The sequence below is a fragment of the Drosophila biarmipes genome, chromosome 3L, assembly GCF_025231255.1.
Source record: "Drosophila biarmipes strain raj3 chromosome 3L, RU_DBia_V1.1, whole genome shotgun sequence".
Lineage (NCBI taxonomy): Eukaryota > Metazoa > Arthropoda > Insecta > Diptera > Drosophilidae > Drosophila > Drosophila biarmipes.
In genome coordinates, this window is record NC_066613.1 from 13,356,782 (window position 1) to 13,378,848 (window position 22,067).

Genomic DNA, 22,067 nt, shown 5'->3' on the forward strand with positions numbered 1-22,067 from the left:
CTGTTCTCCCTTAGGACTTCCTCGCTGCCTGAAGACGAACTCCGCCAAGTTGGTGCATCAACGGCAGCGTAGAACTCTCTTCATTTGCGGTGTCATCGTGTCCATGTGCATGCTGAGTGCCATTGGACTGATCCTGTGTCCATCTTCCTCCTACACTGGCACCGTTGACGAGCACGCCCGATATCTGCCAATGACTTTGCCGTACAGCAACACCACCATGGCGGACAAGGAGTTCAAGCTGAATCTAGTTTTGAATCTGTCGACCACCGTTAAGATCTCCAGAAACCCAGATCAGGATATCACACTCACCACCACTGGACACAGTGTATCCATCAGCAATCTTAGCTACGTAGATCCCTATGGAATGCGGAGTTCAGTGGACCTGGCGGGGCCCTGCGCCCATCCGGAGTATTTGGTGTTCACCTGGGTGCTCTGCCTCGTCTCCTTGGCCACCGCCCTGAAGCTTTATTACCTCGTCAAGGCCGTAATGGCCCTGGGAATGGTGGCATTCTACACCACGCTGATCCTGTTCAAGTTCAGCACGGGCGATAGCTTTAGCTTGGTGCAGCTCTCTACGCTGGGCGTGCCCCTTGGAGTCCAAATGCTGATACTTCTGATATCGTTCCTGGTGATGGTCTGCTACCATGCGAGGCTGGTGGAGGTAAGCGATACAAATGGGGGAATGCGCACAACCTGACCTCCAGGCTCATTACTCATCCTGATTCCCGATTCCCCAGGTAACCTCCCGCTTGGACTTCATATGGAAGGAACAGGCCGAGCGTGAACTGACCAACATGAAATCCAATCGTGCGCTTAATGACACATTAATTAAGGTAAGAGATTTGGACTGACACACTGAAAGAAATGTGGCCATAACATAACAGAAAATGGATACATTCTAATCATAAATTATAATGATTTCACACAATCCACTAGAAAAAAATACAAGATTGTAGGAGTAAAGAATCATGGTAGTTGGATTTTATAAAAAAGAGTTGCCTATTAAAATCGAAATATAAATTCCCTAAGCTAGTAATTATTAATTGTAATATTTCTGTATATAAATTTTAATAACACCACTGGGTGAATTCAAAGCGAATGCTTAAATTGATTTTCAAATTGATAAAAAATATAGTCGACCCTTTTTTTTAGTGTACGTTACCATTTCTGCCCTTTTTCCTCCATTTGCCATTAATTAAACTTTTTGGTTGCAGAACATCCTGCCGGATCATGTGGCCACCTACTACCTGTCCGACGAGCACACGGACGAGCTCTACTCCAAGATGCACAATCTGTGCGGCGTGATGTTCGCCTCGATTCCGAACTTCCAGGACTTTTACTCCGAGGACATCGACAACGGAAAGGCCTGCATCCGCATCCTCAACGAGATTATCTGTGAGTTGATTGATTAAGCAGTAATCCGTGATCTAATCTAATGATTCCGCAACCCCATGCACACGAATCAAACCAGGCGACTTTGATGAATTACTGGAGGAGCCGCGTTTCGCATCGGTGGAGAAAATCAAGACGGTGGGAGCCACCTACATGGCGGCGGCGGGTTTGAATCACGAGCACCTAAGACTGCGCGGCGAGACCTCCGAGGATAGTGTGTGTGACCTGGTGGAGTTCGCCTTCGCCATGAAGCAGAAGTTGGAGGAGATCAACGGCGATGCCTTTAACAATTTCCAGCTGCGAGTGGGCATCTGCAGTGGTCCCTTGGTGAGTGGAGTGATTGGAGCCCGGAAGCCCGTCTACGACATCTGGGGCAATACGGTCAATGTGGCCTCGCGAATGGACTCCACCGGCGAGAACTGGCGGGTTCAGGTTCCGGAGAACACGGCGGAGTTGCTCTGCTCCCGGGGTTATACCTGTGTGGTATGTTTGATATCTATTCGTTGTCCATCTAGATAGTATTTTATAATGTATTTTAATCCACAGAAACGCGGGGAAATCGCTGTGAAGGGCAAGGGCATGATGACCACTTTCTATGTGCATCCCAAGGGTATTACGGAGAGCCAGCTGATCTCGCCGGTTCGCATGCCAGCTGGGATACCCCTGGCCCAGACCCCGAACCTGCAGCGACAGACCTCCCATCATGGATCCTTCAGTGCCGTGGTTTTCGGAATGCTGCAGGCCAGCAAACGCAGCACTGCCATCGCCGGAACTCGTGAGTCCTAGCCAGTTTAATTAGTGAAAAGGGAATAACTGTTGACTTTTTTGTTAGCCACTGGCACTCCATCGCCGCAAATCCGTCGAGGACACCGAGGAAGCACCTTCAGCTCGGTACGGTTATCACAGAAGTCTACAACGGTCAATCCAGTGCGCCGGAATACTACCCGAGTACGGGGACGTTCCTATCGCCAGAAAAAGGTATTGTGAACTTCAAATACTTAATAAATCCATGGTCTCACATATTTAAAAATAAAATGTTGAATATCCATTTTGAAAATATTTTCAAAAAGTATACAACACATTTAGGTTGTTGAATATATATATATATCTTTTTTATCTTACTTTATAAAATCCAATTTACCCTTCGAATATTTCAGAGTTCCTCGAACAATTCCATCGTCACGCAGGCCAGCTCCAGCTATATGCCATCGTTTCGTCGGATCGATCAGATCGAGACGACGATATCGAAGAGCCACAACGATGCGTTATAGCCGACTACGCGCACTCACTGGGTCTAAGTCGATCTCAAGCGGTTAAAGTGTCTGATGAATTTATTTTTGGAACGATTTTATTCAACGCGAAGCAGCAGTGCCACAAGCTTGTTGACTTAACCTTAAGAATAACTAGTAGAGATCGGCACTGAAGCTACTTAGTAGAATTTTTAAATCAAAATCCTTGAACTTGTAGATCAAAATATATAATTCTTGCATTATCTCAGCACAGTTCTAGTCGTTAAACCTAAGATTTGCCGTTTGTATGTGTGTGTTTAAAATCTGTTAGAGTAAGAAATTTGGATCTTCCCTCAAAGCCCAACCGAACGAAATGCCAATGAACTATCTTTGTTCAATTCTACCAAAATGTTTACAAGTTGTAGGGTAATTTTCTAGCATTAGTAGTCAGTTTAAAAATCCGGTAATCAAAAAGAAATTCAAATATACGTTGTACAAATATTTTCTTCTTTAATGTGTAGATAGGGTAAGAATCCTAAGTGTAAAATATTTGAACAGTATCAATTTGTGTGTAAAGAGACGGACGTGTGTTACTGAAATGCGAAATCGATTATGGATAAAATAATAAAAAGTGTACAATTATTATAGCCAACAAAGTTTAAGCACATTATATGTAATAACAAAAAAAAGATAAAAATAAATGTGATAAATAAAAAAGTCAACCAACTAGTTTTTACCATGCAGATTGACTGAGTTAACTTTCAGAATATAAATTGCTCTACCCATTTTCCGTATTTTTTACGGAATATTATTTAATATAAATATATGCTGCAAAATCTATTGTTACAATGTGCGCGCGTAAATATTAAAATATTTGGAAAAAATTTGATATGGCAATATCCGATTTTTATTTCGGTAAGACCATGGTCACACCAGAAAGCGCAACTTGGCGCCAAGCGAGAAACCCGATAAATTGCACCTCCAAATATCGATGACTATCGTAGCGAACTACTTGCTAACCTCATTATTTCTATGAAATCTTTGACAATTTCTAAGTTTTCTGCCACCGTTTCTCCGAGTCTTGTCTATTTTTATTCGATTTACAGTGAGCAAGCACTGGATTAAACTATCGATAAGAAATACTCCCGATAGCTTAACTTTTAGCGTGACCGTTTGGTATTCTTGGCATATTGACGGACGGTATCTTCTATCGATAGCTCCGGTCGGAACACATGCGTTGCTGCGGAAAAGTGTGATTTACATTATCTCGTTTTTGACGATTTGAAGGCATTGCTCGCCAAATTCAGAGTAAACCACAGGGTGGCGGTGAATGCCAACAGCCAAAGGACGAACGGGACGCACTTGAGATGACGAGCGGTACGGTAACGACGGCGGTGGAGGTGCAGCTGCCGCTCAAGGTCGCCCGTCGCAGAATCGAGCGCGTTGGCTTCGCGTACTTTTCGCAGCGGCGCCAATTCCTAGCGCCCGGCGGCGTGGAGCGCAGCGACAGCGATGAGAAGCTGGAGGGCGTCGGCGAGGAGGTGGACGTCAGCTACCTGAAGTCCCTGGATCCCAAGGAGTGGAAGGATCAGGACCACTACGCCATTCTAGGTCTCGGCAAAATCCGGTGAGTAGACAAGCACGTGTTAGCCAACCCCCATATGCAAAGTTTCCATCGTTCGATTGATCATTCCGTATTACTAATTGTGTACTTCTAAATCCAACCCTATAGTTACGAGGCCAGCGAGGATGACATTCGACGGGCATACAGGCGCATGGTCCTGCTGCATCATCCCGATAAGCGGAAAGCCAAGGGAGAGGAAGTCATCCAGGACGACGACTATTTCACATGCATAACCAAAGCCTACGAGATACTGGGTGGGTGTCAGGGTCATGTCCTTGTTAAGTCCTTGTGGGAATCCATATACAATGGTTTTAGAATTGAGCTACGTTGTCTTGAAATAGGAAAGGATGTCTTAGCAATATAAAAGACTTAAATTTTATATTAGAGCAGTTTATATTTTTAGATATTTAAAAGTTCTTATCTTGCTACAATCAAAACTAGGTCAATGTTACTTTAAACTTTATTAACAACATAATTTCGTTTATAAGAAACTAATAGAACATATTTACTCCATAAGATAAGAGCGCCAACATAGTTTTTTGTGGCTCTCTTTTTGTACTCCTAAAAATAGGACTAGATTTTTTGTTTCTTAACACCAATTTAAACTAAAATGGCAGACCTTTAGTTAGTGCGATTATATAATCACATTGTGTATTTCTTTTGATAGAGAATTGTCTTATAACAAACATTATCTTTGCTAAGCTAACATCGTGTATTACAATTACTTTGCAACCTACTTATAATCCCCTTGTTTTCCAGGTACATCCAAGCCGCGTCGCAGCTTTGACTCCGTGGATCCTGAGTTTGACGACTCGCTGCCCTCACAGAACGACATTGATAGCGATTACTTTGGTGTGTTTAACAAATTCTTTACACTTAACGGGCGCTGGAGCGAGAAGCCGAATGTTCCTGCCTTTGGGCAGGTGGACGCCAAGCGCGAGGAAGTTGAGCGCTTCTACAACTTCTGGTACGATTTTAAGTCGTGGCGAGAGTTCAGCTACCTGGACGAGGAAGACAAGGAGAAGGGACAGGACCGCGACGAACGTCGCTGGATCGAGAAAGAGAACAGGGCGGCGCGAATTAAGCGCAAGAAGGAGGAGATGTCCCGCATCAGGGCACTTGTTGATTTGGCCTACAACAATGACAAGCGCATTCAGCGCTTCAAGCAGGAAGAGAAGGACCGCAAGGCTGCGGCCAAGCGGGCCAAGATGGATGCCGTCCAGGCCCAGAAGGCTGAGGCGGATCGGGCCATCCGGGAAGCTGCCCTGGCCAAGGAGAAGGCTGAGAAGGCCGAGCAGAAACGCATCGAGCAGATCCGCATCGAACGCGAGCAGCAAAAGAAGCTGCTTAAGAAGGAGCGCAAAACGTTGCGCGACAAGGTCAAGGACTGCAAGTATTATGCCAAGAACGACAAGGATCAACTTAAGCACATGGAGGGCACCGAGAAGATATGCGAAACCTTTAGTCTAGCAGAGCTGCAAGCTCTTAACAAGGCCATGGAGTCTAAAGGCCGTGAATCGTTTGTGGCGGCCCTGCAAACAGCTGAGCAGAAGATAGCCGCAGAGCTGGAAGAGATTAACCAGACCCAGGCAAAGAAGTTGGCCCCTGCAGCGCCAAAAGGGGTCAAGGAGGTCAAGAAGAATGAGCTCTGGAGCAATGAGAACGTGCAGCTGCTTATCAAGGCGGTTAATCTGTTTCCCGCTGGCACTGCCCAGCGCTGGGATGTTATAGCCACGTTTATCAATCAGCACAGTCCGGGAAACACTGTGCTGGTTAATGCCAGGGATGTGCTGAACAAAGCCAAGGCGCTTCAGAATACAGATCATTCGAAGAGCTCCCTCAAGACCCAAGCAAACGATGCGGCCTTTGCCAGTTTCGAGAAGTCGAAGAAAGAGGTTCAGACCTGTAAGGATATAACCCTGGGCGAGGAGACACCGGCCCAGGCCAGCAAGGAAAACGTGAAACAAAACGGAGTAGATCATAAGGTTAACAATCAGCCGGCCAAGCAGAATGGCACGGCACCAGCTCCTGCTCCGGCAGCTGCCGCTCCACCCGCACCAGCAGCCCCTTCTCCTGCCACAAATGGATCCTCGGGTGGCGGCGGTGGCTCGAAAACCTGGACCAAGGAGGAGCAAGCCCTGCTCGAGCAGGCCATTAAAACCTATCCGACGACGACACCGGATCGCTGGGATCGCATTGCCTCGTGCATACCGAATCGCAGTAAAAAGGATTGCCTACGCCGTGTCAAGGAGCTGGTCGAGCTGGTTAACTCCAAGAAGGAGGCACAGGCGGCGGTAAAATGAGTGGGGCTTATTACCCCGCTTCCCCCGCCACTTGTCCGCCTCAACCTCTTCTAGCTGCTGTGTCCCCATATAAATTTTATTTAAATAAAACATAAAAAGTTTTTGAACGTTTAGCGAAAAGTTACATCCAAAGTTGCTCCATTTTGACTAGCTAGTTGCCACAGGTATATCAAGACCAAGATATATATAAAGATACTGAACAGAAGGACAATCTTATGTTTGCTCAGCCACACTGCGTCCGCCGCTTAGCTTCAGATCGAAGGCTTGTGGATTGGCCAGGGGATCAAGGTCGGCGAAGAGGTCAAGCCAGGGATTGTTGGTGGACTGGGATTTGCTGGCTGCCGGGGCGGTGGCACCTCCGCTTGCCTTGGACTCCTTGGGCACTTGGCTCGGTAAGGGTTGTGGTTGGTTCTGCTGGCTAAACAAGCGCGACCATAGCTTGTTACTGCTATTTTGGGCAGGTAATTCCTCTTCCAGGGGCGCATCAATCAGCGGACTGTCCTCCAGCTGCTTGGAAAGCTCAATCAGCAAGGACTCATTGTCGCCGCAGGCAGTGGCAGGTTCGCTAGGCTTCTCCTCTTCGGACTCCTTGCTCTCTGGCTGGCTCTCCAGCTTGTCCTGGTACTCGTTCTGAAAGAATTGTAGGATTCTTAGCAAGGGTTATAAAAGGAGAGCATGATATCCTTAGTTACAGCAAAGAACAACGACTGATCCGAGTCCACAGCTTCAATGGGTGGCACTTCCTCGCTGGGTCCTTCATTTTGGGACAGCTCCTTCAGCACACAAAAATCGTACTTGGGTTTTACGGTCAAGGCCTTGGATATGGTCTGAAAAGTGGACGCCGCCTTTTGGGCAAAGCTCTTCAACTCGCTAACATAGGCCACCAGGGCGTGGGAATACATGTTGCAGCGGGCAGCGGCCAGTAAATCAATCTGGAAAGGATCATTGAAGGATTAACAAATCCATATTATGTCATTATGACCCATAAGATTGTATGGTATGTAAGGAATCCTTGAGTTCCACTTTACCTTCTGAATGGAATCCATGGAGTAGCCATCGAAATTATGCTTGGCCACTCGCACATGGGTCTGTGCTGTGCGGAACTTGTCCAGACCCTTTCCCGTGTCTGGATCCAGCTCCTGGCTGGCGGACTTCATCCAGGAGAGAGCGGCGCGATATTCCGTGCGCTCCTTCTCCATCGCCTGGAGGGTCTGCTCCGTATCCTTGACAGCCCGACACCGGAAAACATCCACTTCGTGCTGGAGCCTTAGGAGCGGCACTCGAACACACATCCTTTGCTGTCCGGCAAAGGAGACCGCCTTGCCCGTATGGGCAATACTACCCCCCGTGGTCCTGCTCCGCTTTCCGGCTTCCTTAAGGAACCTCCCGAACACGCATTCCTCCTGCGAGAGGATGCACCTGTAATAATTCCATAAAAACCATGAAAAGAAAAGACTTTTTAACACTTGACTAGGTTATATTACAGGCGCTCCTGGTATTGGTCGATGATTTTGCACAGGTTCAAGCTGGTGTCCGATATCGATTTGAACACCTCGATCTTGGAGTCCAGCTCGGCGTCCGAGGATATTACGTGCTTGTCCTCCTTCGTGCCGAATTTCCGCTGCACCACCTTCTTGGTGACCCAGAACTGGTGCTGAACCTCCGACTTGAGCATATTTTCGCCGTTTTGCGTTCCAGTTTTCAGCTGCTGGTGATTTTTCGCCTCTCGGTGGTTGGGGGCGGGTTGGGTTCTGTTTGGGGGTGCGCAGTATCGTTATTTTTCACTGCCTATCGGGCTTCCGATTCCAACTGGAGCTTTCCAGCACTATCAGATAAGGTATTTTTCGACCTTTATATTTCTACTTCGTATTAAGTAAAATTGTTTTGAAAGAAGAAAATAAACTAAATAACATGGATAAACTGATATGAATTTTAAGGTAAAAAATTTGTAGAAAATAATTCATTTTGCAATTTCCTCCATTCAAAATATTCAAGCGTAGAAAGACACATTTATTGCAAAGATATTTTTTAAAACCTTTTGTATTTCACTATAAATTCTGAAATTATTGGAGCACTGAATTCCAAACCCGTATCAAAAAAAGGAGCGAATAATTTAAAGTCAATAATCTTGCTTTTATTTGTTTAGTAGCATAACAACAAGTTTAAAACAGGATGGCTTCAATATTTTTGGCATAATTCTAGTATTTAACAACACTGCGGTCCCACTCTGTTAGCAAACTTAACATTGCTCTGCACAAAGTGCAGAGAGTTAACAGAATGCGGGTCATACACGTTCGAATCGAGCACTGACGTCAAACGAAGCTGGCAGAGAAAACGCTGCATGGGAAAAGTGAAGTTCAGATATAGTATCTCGTTCGCGATTCAGATCGACTTTGGACTTCGCAGCGGACGAGACGAGACGAGACTCTATATAGTTACTTTTTCCGCGGCAGAACTCGAGACGCGTTTCTTGGCCTTTCCCCTCTCGCTTTTCCACAACGAACCATCCAATATTTATATTTACGCAAGTGCTTTTCCTCCGCGTCGTGAGTTTCCCTCGTTTGTTTACCTCCGATTATCGCCGTGTGTGTGCATGGATCTTTATGAAATGGCCATGTGTGTGTTAGCCGGTGGCTGAAGTTCGAGTTTTGAGTTTTTATTTTTGGGACTGCAATATTGCAATTGCAAAACTGAAAGCGACACATTTTCCTATGCGGCATTGCTAATTTGCTGGACAGGTACGTATGTACAGGGTTAAAGATGTGTATTTGCGAGATACAGTTACTTTCTGATGCTGCACACTCATACGCACAAGAAGAAAGTGAAGAAGTGTGTGCAAAGTTTAGTAGTTTTCTTGTCTCTAAAAACGGGTTGTGAGGTGCAGTTTTTGCCACCTGCATTTGTGGGCGTGTGTGTTTTTTCCAAGTGTCTGTGTGAGTGATCCAGCTTAATTGATTAAGGCAAAACTAAAAGAGAGATAATGCCCTTTAAGATTCCTTTAAAGCAACAACACCAACAGCCCGTGACATGGCGGCTTCATTATTATGGTTTTCTTTTGGGATCCCCAAAATTACACTTGGAAAAGTGGGTTTATATTATTGTACACCCGAAAAAAAATCAGATACATTTCAATATGTTAATCTTAAAACAAATAGGATTTAAAAAGGAATAAGGGTTTTTGTAGAGAAGTTTATTGAAAATATAGGAAAATTGTTGAGCATATAGACATTGTTAGTCATTAAAAAAGAAAATTCAGAATAGTTTAAAAGCCTTTTGAGAATGAAAAGTTCTGTTCAGTATTCTAAGGCTAACATGTAAAGTGCGAATTTTTTAAGCTCATTGTATTTTTCATACAGTAATCTTACAAAGGTTTTACAATTACATTACAATATTGGAAAGGTTGAACTATACCCTACAACCTTTACTTAACTTCCAAAAAATATAATATTTTAAATAATATTTGTGGGAGTTCATAAGAACTTCTTGATATGAAGAAACTTTTCATCATTAATTTCTTTTCTGTGCACTGAAGATCTTAAGCCGCGGTGCAATTAGATTCGGTTGCGGCCACTGAGCACAACAAAAAAGCCAAACAAAAAAGCCAGCAGCTACAATGAAATCATCGAAACAAAAAATAAATACAAAGGGAGGCAGTCGAAAGAACTCGACGTTGAGGGAAAAAGGTCACGGCACTTGCTGCTTGCTAAGCTTTAATGGGCCGCCTTGGGCAGAGCAAGCAACAACAGCAAAGCAACAATTGTTTAATGCAAGCGGGCACCTTGTTAACCCTCTGAGTCCCCGTCTCTCACTACCACCTCGTTGGGAGCCAACCGAGATTTCTCTGCATCTGCAACCTGACACAGATGGTGTTGCCGTAGTGGGTACTGTCATCGGTCGGCATTAATCAATAATACTCGAAATCAGAACAGCGCCAGGCTGTCTGTCTCTGTCTTCAAGCAGCTCCTGCTCCCACACTATTACGTATCCCCCCATAACAAGAACAGGCAACTACGGGTTAATCTCTTTAAAAGCAACTAGCCAATATCAATTCGAATAGTTGTGCTATTGGAATGATTATCCAAATTGTATGTAAAATTACTTAATATTTAAAACATAATTTAAATTGTTAGAAACAGTATTTACATTTTAAGTAATGTTTTACATTTGACAATGGGTATTAAATACCATTTAAAGATAACCCAACTGGAAGATTGTTAATTGTCTATTATCTATTGTCTAACAATTCAAGACGTGTTATAACAATTTTTGTGAAGTTATTTTTAAAGAGGTATGAATATAGTTATAAATTTCCAAAGGTAACCCATTTAATGTTTTTCCTAGGGATACATATTTTTGTTAGTTTAAGACAGGCTGCAAACTCGAATGGCTTGTCGAAGCAAATGAGTCAAAGTGAACTGGATTTGATTCCATGAAAAATCTACACTTGTTTGATGTGTACCGAAGATACCATAATTAAACATATAAAGATAAATATTTTCAGTAATTTTACTTTCCTTAAAATCCATACTTTTAGACTCTGATTAAGCTCTTCAAATAGGTGCTATAATCTGCTAACATTTAAATCCAGTTTCAAAGTAAGTTGCCATCTTGAGATAGTCCTAACTTGAATTTGATTGCCCTTAGGGATGGTTCACTGTCTCAAAGTTTTCTGTTTCGGCTGCCTTTTGCATATTTTCTCACAGTTCCCGCGGTGCAGAAAAAAATGTGAAAATTTCTTGCAAATACCTGCACATACATAATTTTTGCCCGTTGCTGCCGCCGCTGCCTTTGCAAAATTTGTATCGAGTTACTTTGGTCGCTGCTCTCATTTGCATGCTGCGATATTGTTGGTGCTCCGGTGGCTGTTTTTCCACTGATTATTTCTTGTGTCGCTGCCGCTTGGCGTTGCAGCAACTAAATTGGCCTTAATTGGTTGCCTTTTTGTTGCCAATTTTGTTGTTAGCCCGCTGCAGTTGCAGTTGATGTTTTTGTTTTCTTGCAGCCGCTGTGACCATAATATGTTGTTGTCTTGGGGTTGCCTGTTGCACAGTTGTTGCTCTCTTATCGGTCGTTGCCGGCCGGCTGGAAGCACTTTTGACCACTTTCGGCTTTAAGCCACTTGTGGCATGCGGCCGAGTGTAATTTTTTATTTGCCGTCTTGTTTCGCTGCCCTTTTTGGCCGGGTCTAATTGCTGCGGAAATGAGTTTGCCTTGGGACTGACTGAAATCTCTGGAAAACCAAGAAGCCATAATAGAAATTGGTGATAGGATAATACATTATTGGGTCTTTTAGTATTAGTATTAATTTATCATACAAATAACCATTCAGCATAAAGTAATATTGTAAATTTAAAGTCAATGTCCCTTAAAAATTGATTAAAGATACGAAAATTCATCCCGAATTATATTAGTCTATAAGTAAACTTATTTTAAAAATTATTTACAGGTTGTTTAAAGTATTGTTAAAAGGTATAATTTTTGAAAAAGTTTAACATGCTTTCCATCTTTTAAAACGTATATATTTTGTTTATACAATAAATGTAATAATGTCAAAAATAGTAATAATTTAAAATAGCAGTTTAGTTCACCAAGAAAACGGCTATTAAACTGAGAACCAAGCTAAATATCAAGAAAGCTAGACACAAACTAAAAGTGGGTGGGGTCATCTCTAAATATCTAAACACTAATGTTTTTATTTATTTTTTAATGAGACTTCGTGTGGGCTCCTAAAATCCCGTAGCGAGAGCATTAACCGTTCGACGCGTTATATGGCTCATATGATATTTCCCAATTTTATTTGTTTTGCCTGTCTGCTCGCGTTTTTTCAGCTGCCTGCATTTTTAATGCGCTTGCATGGCTTATTTGATTTAATTAGCCAGGTAGCCAGGCAGCCTGTTGGCCCGCCAGCAGCCGGCGAGCTGGCTTTTCATTATTGTTTGCAAATTGTGGGAAAAAATGCACGGATCCCCCGCCACTTCCACTACCGCCCCATTGCGTTTTATAGTCGCAAAAGTTTTTGGTGGCGATTATGCAATCGAAGCTCTGGAACCAGCCAATAAATCAAAATGCCATTCTCAAGACTCCGCCGGCTGCTGCAAGTGCCACATGCAGCAGCGGCAGCAACAACAATGAGCTGGGGCCCAGTATTCAGAGCATGTCAATGTGGGCCTCCGGTAATGTTAGCCCAACTCCAACTCCCCCTGCTTCCGCCCAAGTTGCCCTCTTAAAAAGCCCACACATTTCCTAATGCACTCGGGGAAAAGAAGGTAGTGTTCTGTTTTTTTTACAACATTTATAATGAGTTGGTTAATAAGTTTACAAAAACTAGAGGATAAAATGGTTTTAGAGGTAGAACTTATTTATGGACATACAAATATAGGTGATATTTTGCGAATTTTATCTAACTTTAGAGAGTTAGATAAAATTCGCAAAATATCACCCCAAAAAGTATGCTATTCCTAGACGACTCCTACAAAAGGATTTTACTGCTTTACTTTAAATGTATCCAATAATTTATTTTGTCTTTAAAGGATTAGTACCAATAAAACATTTATTTAAAAAGTTTATAGTAAATTCTTTCATTCTTAAAAGAAATTTACAATGGGGTTTTATGTTATAATCTTATACTACTTTTTAAACTTAATAAAAAATAAATAAGTGGAGTATGGTATCTTATAGATTTCTGATTGTAGACTCCTATTTTTATTTTAAGATACATTTTCTTAAGATATAATTTTGAATTGTTTGCTGTGTACGACATTTACCGTTTCGGCAAGGTCTGCCGGCCAGCTGCCAGTTGGTCTCGATCTCCCAGATTCTTGCGATTTGCCACTTGCCACGAATCCGAATCCGAGTCCGAGTCCAAGTATGTGCCACATGTGCCACCCATTGCACAATCGCAGAATGTGCGGCTGTCCTGCTGTCCCGCTGTCAATAAGCCAACAAAAAGCTAGTTTATTGAGTCGTCGTCGCCGTCGCATGTTCTCTGCACTCAGTTAACCCAACCTGTCATGCCCACGCGTCGAGGCCAAGTGGCCTGGGCCAAAAAAGCATCCGAGTGGCCACTCATTCGGTTTGTCACACTATACCCATGACCATTTAATGTGGTGCATATGGGCACTCGAAAGGAAAGTGTTCTTCTAGTTACCAAAGGTGTGAGAAGCGAAAAAAGGTATCAGTTGACCACTTTAAGTCAAGCCAATTGTAGTTCAAGTTTTAAGAATACACTTTTCAACTTTGCGAGTAAATCTGACATCATTTCGTATGTAGCTCAAGATGGTAGCTCTTCAAGATAAACTAGAAGTAAATTTAAATCAAATTTGGCATTGCTTTTTGCTAATTGCTTTTGGCCTTGCCATTAAAAAATATGGTAGGCCTTTTGCTGAAAGGTTATATTTTTATACTTCCATAAAAAGAGCTTATTGCAGTTGCCAAAGTACAGGTCTAAAAACTTGATTAACTTGAATTAAGCGAAATATTTCATTAAAAAGTATTTCTTAATCACTTCAATTTAATATTTATTTTATGTAAAGTACAAAATATTTTTTAATACATTTTTCAGTTTTGTTCTGAAATTAAGAACTTAATTTATTAAGTTAACTTATTGCTTTCAATGTATATCAGTTTTCAAGACATTTTCAAGCTTTAAGATTCTAAAATGTAACCTTTTTTACTCACATTTCTGACGGAAGAAACTTAAAGTCTGAAAAGCCTTCTCGGGCAGGCTTTTAATGAATGGACTTCGCTATTCTCTTGTCATGGGTAATTCCATGGTCGAGCACTAACGTTTTCCTGTCATTTCCTGCCGACGTTTTGCCAGCGTTTTGCTGATTAAGTTTCAATTTGAATTCGAGTTCTGGGCGGGAAGTGTGTGGGGTCAGTGCAGGTGGGGCAACAACCCATGGGCTGATGACCCAATTGCCGCCAGTCCGAGACCACTTCAGATGGGCCTTTAGAAGCCTCCTACATGGAGGTTTCCTACTCGAGTTGCGCCTGATCGACTGACCCACAAAGAGCCTTCGGCGGCTAAAAGGGGGGCCACGGGGGATATGGACTTAAATATAGCTATCAGGCTTTAAGTGGCAGCCACTGCCGCCTGAGCAAATTTATTGAATCTCATTGAGCAGCTTTCTTTCTATACTTTCTCGCTCGCACTTGGCAGGGGAAAAATCGCCGGCGATTTGTTTATTGCGGAAGAAGTGAAAAGTGCGCGGCCAAATCACCCCGTCTTTATGCTCGTGCAAATTAATTTGTCTTAGACATTTCAAAGGCATCTCACGGATGCGTACCTTGCGGTTTTTGTGGTCACTGGGATATTTACATTTCGATATACCACCGATATGTGTGGCTCTATCTACAGATATCCGATGATGAGTTGGCTTGAAAGAGCGCTGCTTCATCTCTTTTTCCTTTGGCCACAAAGTGCGTTTTAATTAACCCACGAGGCGACCTGGCCAATTACTTTCTGCCTGCTTCTGCATTTTTTCTGTTACTTATTTTTTTCGTCGAGGATTTGCAATGACTTTCACTTTCTCGCCCGGCCCGGCAACGTAGGGGTTAAGGGGAAGAGCACAGGCGGCGGCGGAGGGTTAATGAGGATGCCGCATTGCTGCACATTTCGTGCCGCTTCATTGTGATTATCTTGTTGAAGAGATTCAAACTGTGGCAGCCGCTTTCGTGTAATTTATTTGTTTATTGTCTTGGCCAGGGCCAGGCCAGAAACACACACTCCCACTACCCAGCACACACGTTACACATCGAACCATCCAACAATACATTATCCACAATGTACAAGCCACCCACCCGGGGAGGCAGCCAACCTGAGCCTTCAATTTCGGATGGGCGGCCTGCGTGACTCTTCGTGAGTCCATATTTTGGGATAAGTTGAAATTTAAATGGGGTTTCAAACAATTTCAAATTCTTTAATATTATAAATCGATAGATAGTCATATATAGTATAGTATTATTTATAAGGGACGAATAAGATTATAAATAAAATCTTTAAATACAAATACTCAATTGTACACTACAAGGGAAATTAGAAGAGGTATCCCACATCAAAATCTGGCTACAATAGTTCAAGTTATGGAATATGAAAGATCAGTTTTGTGGTCCTATTCGGAAAGCTATTGAAATACGAAAAAATTGAACATAAAAATGGTCTAAAATTTGTAGCCTCTGTAAAAAGCAATGTTTTAATGTACAACTTTAGAAAATTCGATCACGAACTCATAATGGTATCCCACATCAAAATCGGACTACAATAGCTCAAGTTATGGAATCTGAAGAATCAGTTTTGGGGTCCTATGTGGAAAGCTATTGAAAATACGGAAAAATGGAACATGAAAATGGGCAAAAATTTTCACCCTCTTTAAAAGGCTATATTTGAATGTAGAACATTAGAGAATTCGACCACAAACTCAAAAAGGTATCCCACATCAAAATCTGACTAGAATAGCTCAAGTTATGGAATATGAAAGATCAGTTTTGGGGTCCTATTCGGAAAGCTTGGAAATAGAAAAAAATCGAACATGAAAATGGGCAAAAAGTTTTACCCTCCTTAAAAGGCAATATTTGAATGTAGAACATTCAAAAATTCGATCACAATCTCATAAAGGTATCCCACATCGAAATCGGACTTCAGAAGCTCAAGTTATGGAATCTGAAAGATCAGTTTTCGGGTCCTATTCGGAAAGCTATTGGAAATACGAAAAAATCAAATATGAAAATCGGCTAAAATTTAGACCCTCTTTAAAAGGTTATATTTTAATGTATAACACTAGATAATTCGATCACAAAACAAAAGTTATGGAATCTGGAAGTGCAGTTTTGGGTACCCATTCTAAAAATCAATTGGAATTACGAAAAAAAATAGGGGAGAATCAATTTATTTATTTGTTGTCATTAATTTATAGGTTGTTGAAAACCTCGTGATCACGCGGCCATCTCGAAAAAAGTACAGGAGTCCGCTGCTGTTACACTTGCACTTGCCACTTGCTACTTGTACCGCTGCCTGCTTGTTGTTTACCTATCGTCTCGTTTTGTGTGGAATCGCTCAGAGTTGTCCGTCCAACGGAGCGTCCGTCTGTCCAACTGTTCGCCAGTCCGCCCATCAGGTCGGTTGGTCCGCTTGTCGCTCCGTTAGCTCGTTAGAGCTGAAGATGAACAAGTTTTTCCTCAACTGAACTGGCACTCTAGACTTATTTCTTCATGAAGCCAGGAAGCCAGCGATTTCTCATCTTTGTTGTTGCTTTCCGCCTGATGTTGCTCTGGTTGTGGATGTTGATGTTGCAGTTAGTGCTTTCCCTTGATGCAGAGCCACCCGCAACCTCTGGCCCCTGGAAAACCACACACACAGATACTATACACACCACTCATGCGAGGCGGCTTAATTAGCTCCATGGGCTTTTCTGGCCTTTCTGGCGTTTCTGGCATCTGTGCTGTGGCATCTTCGGATTGGGATTGTTTCGCTTTCGTTCTCACATCCCGCCGCTAATGCTATTTTTTCCGAGTGAGTGAGCTTTTCCAACTGGCGTTTTTCGCACACCAATTTTTCACTTGATCAAAAGAAAGTTCCTAGCGATTGGGTCCTCAAAATTTCGCTTAGCATGAGAGGTAAACCAAAAAAACAAAACGAGACGGAGTGAAAGAGCTAAGTGCATTTCCTGGAAATAACGTTTCCTCTGCCGCTGCCAGCAGAAAAGCCAGTTCGCTTTTCCTCACTTTTCCGCACTTCGGCGGCTTTCAACTTGTTTTGGGTTTCGGTAACTTTGGAGTTGTACAGATTGGTAGTTCTAGCCTCGAAAGAAGTTCATTGATTTCGGTTTGCTGTTGGTAGATGCTTAGCAGATCAGATGTGGGTTGCAGCATGATGAGTTCGGGTTTTCAGCTTAGAGATAATAAATATTAAACATCTTTTCTTTTTTGGAAAAATTTTAGTTTTATGCTTATACTTTTGATTATTCCAAATAATTGTTTTGTGTTTTTATAAGCTGACAGTAAAAGGAAATAAAACTTTTCTTGCTGAGTTTGCTAAGTCAGGAAGATTTTGCTTCTGGTTGTAATTAAACAAAAAAATTTATGCAAAAAAAAATTAGCATTTATTTATTGGTTCATATAAAAGTATAAAATAATTTAAGATAATATTGTTTGCCTAACCTTTTGAGAGCATTAAAATAGTAAAAGGAACATATTAATTTGATCTTATGATGCAATTTACTGTCTTTATAAAAGAGCCAGTGGCATCGAATTTCCGTTTATAAGAAGCAACCGATATTCCTTTCCTTTTTATGATTGCCATTAATTTGATTAGAAAATATTAAAATACATTTTAATAAAGCAAACAAGCAAAGTCTGTGAATCAAATTCCCAACGAAGCCATCTTCTGTTTGAATGCGTTTGTCTCTCCACTTGGCTGCATCTTCCACCTTCTCCGGTTGAGTCATGCGATCTGCCAGAGAAACAGTAGAACGCACCAGAGAACTTGATCCGATGCGGAGTTGGGGCCTGGCTTTTGGCCAAGAGAGTCAAGTTGAGTTACGCGGGCACTAAGTAGAGCCAAACTCGATTTCAGTTGGCTTTTTCTGCCGCAGCAAGTTAGCAAGTTAGCCAGTTTCTTCGTTTTCGTTTGTTTTCGGTGCCACATTCCCTGCTCGTTGGCCTGGTCGCTTCTCACATGATTAAGCCAGATTGCTTTCAGCTGCCAGCCGGATCGCAGTCTCCTCAGCAAATCTGCAAAGACCCTGCTTCTCGGTTTCTTCTGTTGCAGACTGCAGTTGTTTGCCTATTTATAGCGCGGCGCTTTGGACTTTGACCAGATCTTCGATCCGATGACGCAGCGTCTTCGGTCTTACAGGGGAAAAAAGAAAGAATACTTACAGATCCAAGTATTACAATTTTGCACATTTTTTTTTGCTATATAAAAACAATATTTTATACAACAATAACAATATTTTTATACTTTACCCTTACTTCAAATATTTTACTTATAATCGATAATACAATTTCTTTCCAAAATACTGACAATCTTAAGCCTATCAGATTCTGTAACTTATATTATTTCCAAAGTCGTTAGAGCCTTAAATTAATTTTTTACGAACTTGAAGAATTTATTTATGTGCAGGGATTTGTGCTTTGATTTACATCATCGCCATCCAGCGGGGAGTACACACATGTGGTTGCCTCGAGTGGAGTTCAAGCCCCGAGAGGTCGTAGAAATCGCAGCGTCCATTGCGAAATCTTTAGCACACTCGAGATCTGCATTCTTATGGGGAGGCAACGGCAGACTTCTTCTGCCCCAAAGACCATTGCGAAATGCAAATATCAACAAATGAGCAAATCGTTTCGTTATTTGTTTGACAGCAACACAAACGTTGCATCAAAGTGGGTAAATAAAGGCTGGCGGAGGAGATGTCGATGGGGATGGAGATGCCACATGGAGGAGGAAAGTATGGGAGGCGATATGATGTTACCTTGGAAGCCCCGTCGTTCGCCTGATCAGCGGTTGACCCAGTCGAGTGGTTTTGGGCCAGCAAACGCATTCGGCCCGGCGACTTGGTCTCGAACTCAATTGATGCTAATTGCTAATTGCATAATAGGTTCATTTGGTCTCGGGCTTCCGCATTGTGCCATCTGCTGGGCACCGGCATGCAAATCCCTCGCAGATCTTTAATTAAAGCCATCACAAACACTTTTACGAGTGCAAAGGGAAGGCGTTTGTATTATGAGCACCGCGTGTGGATTACTCATACGCCCCATCGTCCACGCCTAGACACGCCCCCTTCGCGAATCAATGGCAACGCCCCCCGACGCTTTCGCGTGGCTTTTTCCTGCGTCATGGCGAATGAGTCGGAAAACTCCCAAGGAGGCCAACTCAAATGCAGAGATATTTATGGCCCAGCATTGATTTCAGCCATTCGATTCGGCTCTTAACTGCGTTCTGTGTGAAGCTGTGCTTGATTTACCAGTTGATTGGGCGGGGAGAATGTAATTTAAAGCGACAACCCCTTCGATTAATCGTAAAAATCGAATCGCTAGGAGTTCGATTACCATTGCAAATAACAATTTGTATACCGAACAGGCAACTAGTGGAATTCTAAACTGATGTTTTGTGTGTAAACATAGAAGCGTGGGTACTTAAAATTTTTTTTGAAATCTTTACTTTAAGACTATTAATATAGGATTTTTGATTATTTTATGTATCTATATTATATATATTTATTTAAAAATCCAAAATTATTAAAGGTACTTGATGCATACCTACAGTATTAAGACAAGCGACATTTATCATATTTCTACTGAAATAGTAAATAATTTTTAAAATTCCTTAATTATAAAACTACTCAACACAAGCGAGTATGGAATACAACAAAATAAAATCCATGTTCTAATTTATTTTGAAAAAGTGCATTTAATATTCACTTCTGCAAGTGTGAATTTTTGTCTGGCATTCCTTTTCCATGGCTTGTTAATTTCACTTTGCCCGGCCAACGAAAAAAACCAGGCAAAAAGAATCGGAAAGCCTTTTTCAAGTTCAGGGCTAGAAGCAGGAGGGCAACAACCAGTACAACAACGCCCCACAAGAGCTGCAATTTTTGAATTAGCCAAATTACTATTATTTGCCGCAGCACATAGATACAAAAGCCGAAAACACACATGCAGAAAAACAAACGCATGGATACAGATACAGCCTTGTCTGTCTGGCGTTTCGCCTTGGCTCTCAAATTTTTGGCCCTGCAAACGTGGCTGAATGATTTAATGTCCTTTTTGGCAGCCACACCCCGAAAATCCCACCCCGCAAACCCTATGCAGTTGTTGTCTAGACTGCGGCAAACTAACTTTATTTCGGCTTTCCTCTGTTCACCATTCTCATTTCTATATTTCTCATTTATTTCACTATTTTTCGGCGAAAAAGTGAGTTTATTCCCCAGGAGCTTAAGGACCTTCCCCCAGTTCAATTTATAATGACGCGACATTTTGCACTTTGCTCTGGCTTCACGTTTGCGTGACTCTACGTCTTTGCCATATATACACAATACCAGAAAAAAAAGGAATTAGCAAATGATAAATTTTTCCTTCGCTTTTATTTCACTTTTAATTCAAAGCGGATTTTGGCATTACCTTGGCGGGGGTCTCTCTTTGTTTTGGCTCTTGGAAAATGGCAGTCGGAGGGGTTCAATGGAGTTCAGTTTTGATATTTGCGTGCCTGGCCACAAAAAGTTTCGCAAACGGTTTTTAATGCTGCACACAACGATGCGCATTGCCGATAAGGTCGCTCTCCCTCTCAGAAAGGGTTTTGCCTTGCATAACACCATCAATCTTTTGACCAGGCCAACAGCAAGGAGGATAGGCTTTGCCGCAGGCCATATATCATTCACAGTGTCTGCGCGGGCTAACAACATGCAACAACAGCAATTAAAGCCAATGAATTGACAAGAAAACGCCGGCCAGGCCAAAATCTAAAATCGGAAACTATTGTTATCTCCCAGAGACAATTGCCGCCTTTGTCTTTTGGCAAACTCAGTTTCAGATACAGATTCAGGGTGAGGCCGCCAGCGAAATGTTGGCCAAATTGTGGGGTACTTTTCTGCAATGATTTGCAATTATTTGTTGGGTGGTTAAAAACAGAAATTTGCATATTACCTTAAGTAAGGGAATGAATGGAATTGTTACTATGACTGAATGTGATGAATGAATATCATTCAAGCAAGTATTTATAAACCTTGCAATGTGTTTATATAATCGCCATAAGAACTTAAAAATTGTATGTTTTTGGCTTGTAAAAAACCTACCTAAAGTTCTTACAAATATTTTAAAGATTTCTAAAAATCAGACCCTCTAACAACCAACTATTTATGAACATTTTACGATATAAATAATAATATCCCCATTATAACAAAAAAGTTTTTTTGGTTGTACCTTTGGGTCTTAAAAATATTTTAGAGATTTCTACCAATCAGTGTTCCTTCCTCAATTTCTAATTCCCCATCGCTGATTGAAGGCGAACAGCTAAGCAAACAAACCGAATTAAAATATGTATAAATTATAAATTGTGCACAAATTGCAATTAGGGTCAAGTTTGAGTCGTCGGCTGCTTGACCTGCTTAGAGTGGAAGTACCCTCGCCTCGGGTTCCCAAATTAAATTACAAAAACGGAAACAGATTAATTTCGAGCAATTGAGCCACGTAATTAACGAGATGAGATGATGACGATGCTGTAAGATTGCGTTTTGCAGCGCCAGCAAATGATTCTCGACTCTGCAACTTCCATCTCCACACGAAATCTGCAACTGAGTTGCGGGCCCATAAATTTTGCGGTTTGTTTGGGGCCTTGGCCATAACGGTTTTGCTGTTTGCTGTTTTGGATTTCGGTCTCTTATTTTTGCCAACTCAATGTTTGTGAATGAAATATTTGAATCGGCAGTGGCAAAAGGTTACGAATTCGACAGGGCCTGCGGTTGAAATGCTCTGGCTAAGTGCGGTAAATCATGTGGCACGAAGATTGAATTTTAATTTTACGGT

At 42.1% G+C, this 22,067-nt stretch overlaps 6 protein-coding genes across 11 annotated transcripts in view; 3 read left to right on the forward strand and 3 right to left on the reverse strand.

Moving 5' to 3' along the window:
- The window catches only part of LOC108028492 (adenylyl cyclase 78C), a 32,940-nt gene extending 29,597 nt beyond the window's left edge, over positions 1 to 3,343 (forward strand). For all 6 annotated transcript variants that reach the window (XM_050885965.1, XM_050885967.1, XM_050885966.1 and 3 more), the window contains 7 exons: positions 15 to 661; positions 738 to 833; positions 1,215 to 1,395; positions 1,472 to 1,875; positions 1,939 to 2,167; positions 2,225 to 2,370; positions 2,550 to 3,343. In XM_050885965.1, the coding sequence (XP_050741922.1) occupies positions 15 to 661; positions 738 to 833; positions 1,215 to 1,395; positions 1,472 to 1,875; positions 1,939 to 2,167; positions 2,225 to 2,370; positions 2,550 to 2,663 (1,817 nt within the window). In that variant the 3' untranslated portion in view covers positions 2,664 to 3,343. The remainder of the gene's footprint in view (positions 1 to 14; positions 662 to 737; positions 834 to 1,214; positions 1,396 to 1,471; positions 1,876 to 1,938; positions 2,168 to 2,224; positions 2,371 to 2,549) is intronic.
- Positions 3,344 to 3,816: 473 nt separating this feature from the next.
- LOC108028493 (dnaJ homolog subfamily C member 2) lies at positions 3,817 to 6,672 on the forward strand. Its single transcript, XM_017100369.3, has 3 exons — positions 3,817 to 4,248; positions 4,354 to 4,499; positions 5,005 to 6,672. Exons 1-3 carry the CDS (start codon positions 3,989 to 3,991, stop codon positions 6,546 to 6,548), a joined length of 1,950 nt encoding a protein of 649 aa, XP_016955858.1. The 5' UTR covers positions 3,817 to 3,988; the 3' UTR covers positions 6,549 to 6,672.
- LOC108028494 (islet cell autoantigen 1) lies at positions 6,604 to 8,443 on the reverse strand. The gene is made up of 4 exons (XM_017100370.3): positions 8,033 to 8,443; positions 7,577 to 7,967; positions 7,241 to 7,480; positions 6,604 to 7,178 (listed from the first exon to the last, which is right to left on the reverse strand). Exons 1-4 carry the CDS (start codon positions 8,221 to 8,223, stop codon positions 6,762 to 6,764), a joined length of 1,239 nt encoding a protein of 412 aa, XP_016955859.1. The 5' UTR covers positions 8,224 to 8,443; the 3' UTR covers positions 6,604 to 6,761.
- A 490-nt stretch (positions 8,444 to 8,933) lies between these two features.
- LOC108028268 (uncharacterized) overlaps positions 8,934 to 22,067 on the forward strand; it is a 61,964-nt gene continuing 48,830 nt past the window's right edge. The window contains exon 1 of the mRNA XM_017099965.3: positions 8,934 to 9,286. The gene's annotated coding sequence lies outside the window, so the exon portion shown is untranslated. The remainder of the gene's footprint in view (positions 9,287 to 22,067) is intronic.
- Positions 16,420 to 17,417, reverse strand: LOC108028004 (uncharacterized). Its single transcript, XM_044094748.1, is given in 5 exon segments — positions 16,420 to 16,662; positions 16,664 to 16,731; positions 16,734 to 16,796; positions 16,799 to 16,920; positions 17,330 to 17,417. Coding segments are annotated over 5 exon segments (432 nt in total). The 3' UTR covers positions 16,420 to 16,571.
- On the reverse strand, positions 18,686 to 18,925 carry LOC108028239 (uncharacterized). The gene is given in 3 exon segments (XM_017099903.1): positions 18,686 to 18,714; positions 18,717 to 18,820; positions 18,822 to 18,925. Coding segments are annotated over 3 exon segments (237 nt in total).

Excerpts from the sequence above, each read along its gene's own strand:
- LOC108028493 (XM_017100369.3), top strand. The coding sequence starts at position 3,989 with ATGACGAGCGGTACGGTAACGACGGCGGTGGAGGTGCAGCTGCCGCTC. Across the intron at positions 4,249-4,353 it reads CTAGGTCTCGGCAAAATCCG|TTACGAGGCCAGCGAGGATG; the intron begins GTGAGTAGACAA and ends CCAACCCTATAG. Across the intron at positions 4,500-5,004 it reads CAAAGCCTACGAGATACTGG|GTACATCCAAGCCGCGTCGC; the intron begins GTGGGTGTCAGG and ends CTTGTTTTCCAG.
- LOC108028494 (XM_017100370.3), bottom strand. The coding sequence starts at position 8,223 with ATGCTCAAGTCGGAGGTTCAGCACCAGTTCTGGGTCACCAAGAAGGTG. Across the intron at positions 7,481-7,576 it reads CCATGGATTCCATTCAGAAG|ATTGATTTACTGGCCGCTGC; the intron begins GTAAAGTGGAAC and ends GATCCTTTCCAG. Across the intron at positions 7,179-7,240 it reads ATCAGTCGTTGTTCTTTGCT|AACGAGTACCAGGACAAGCT; the intron begins GTAACTAAGGAT and ends CAATTCTTTCAG.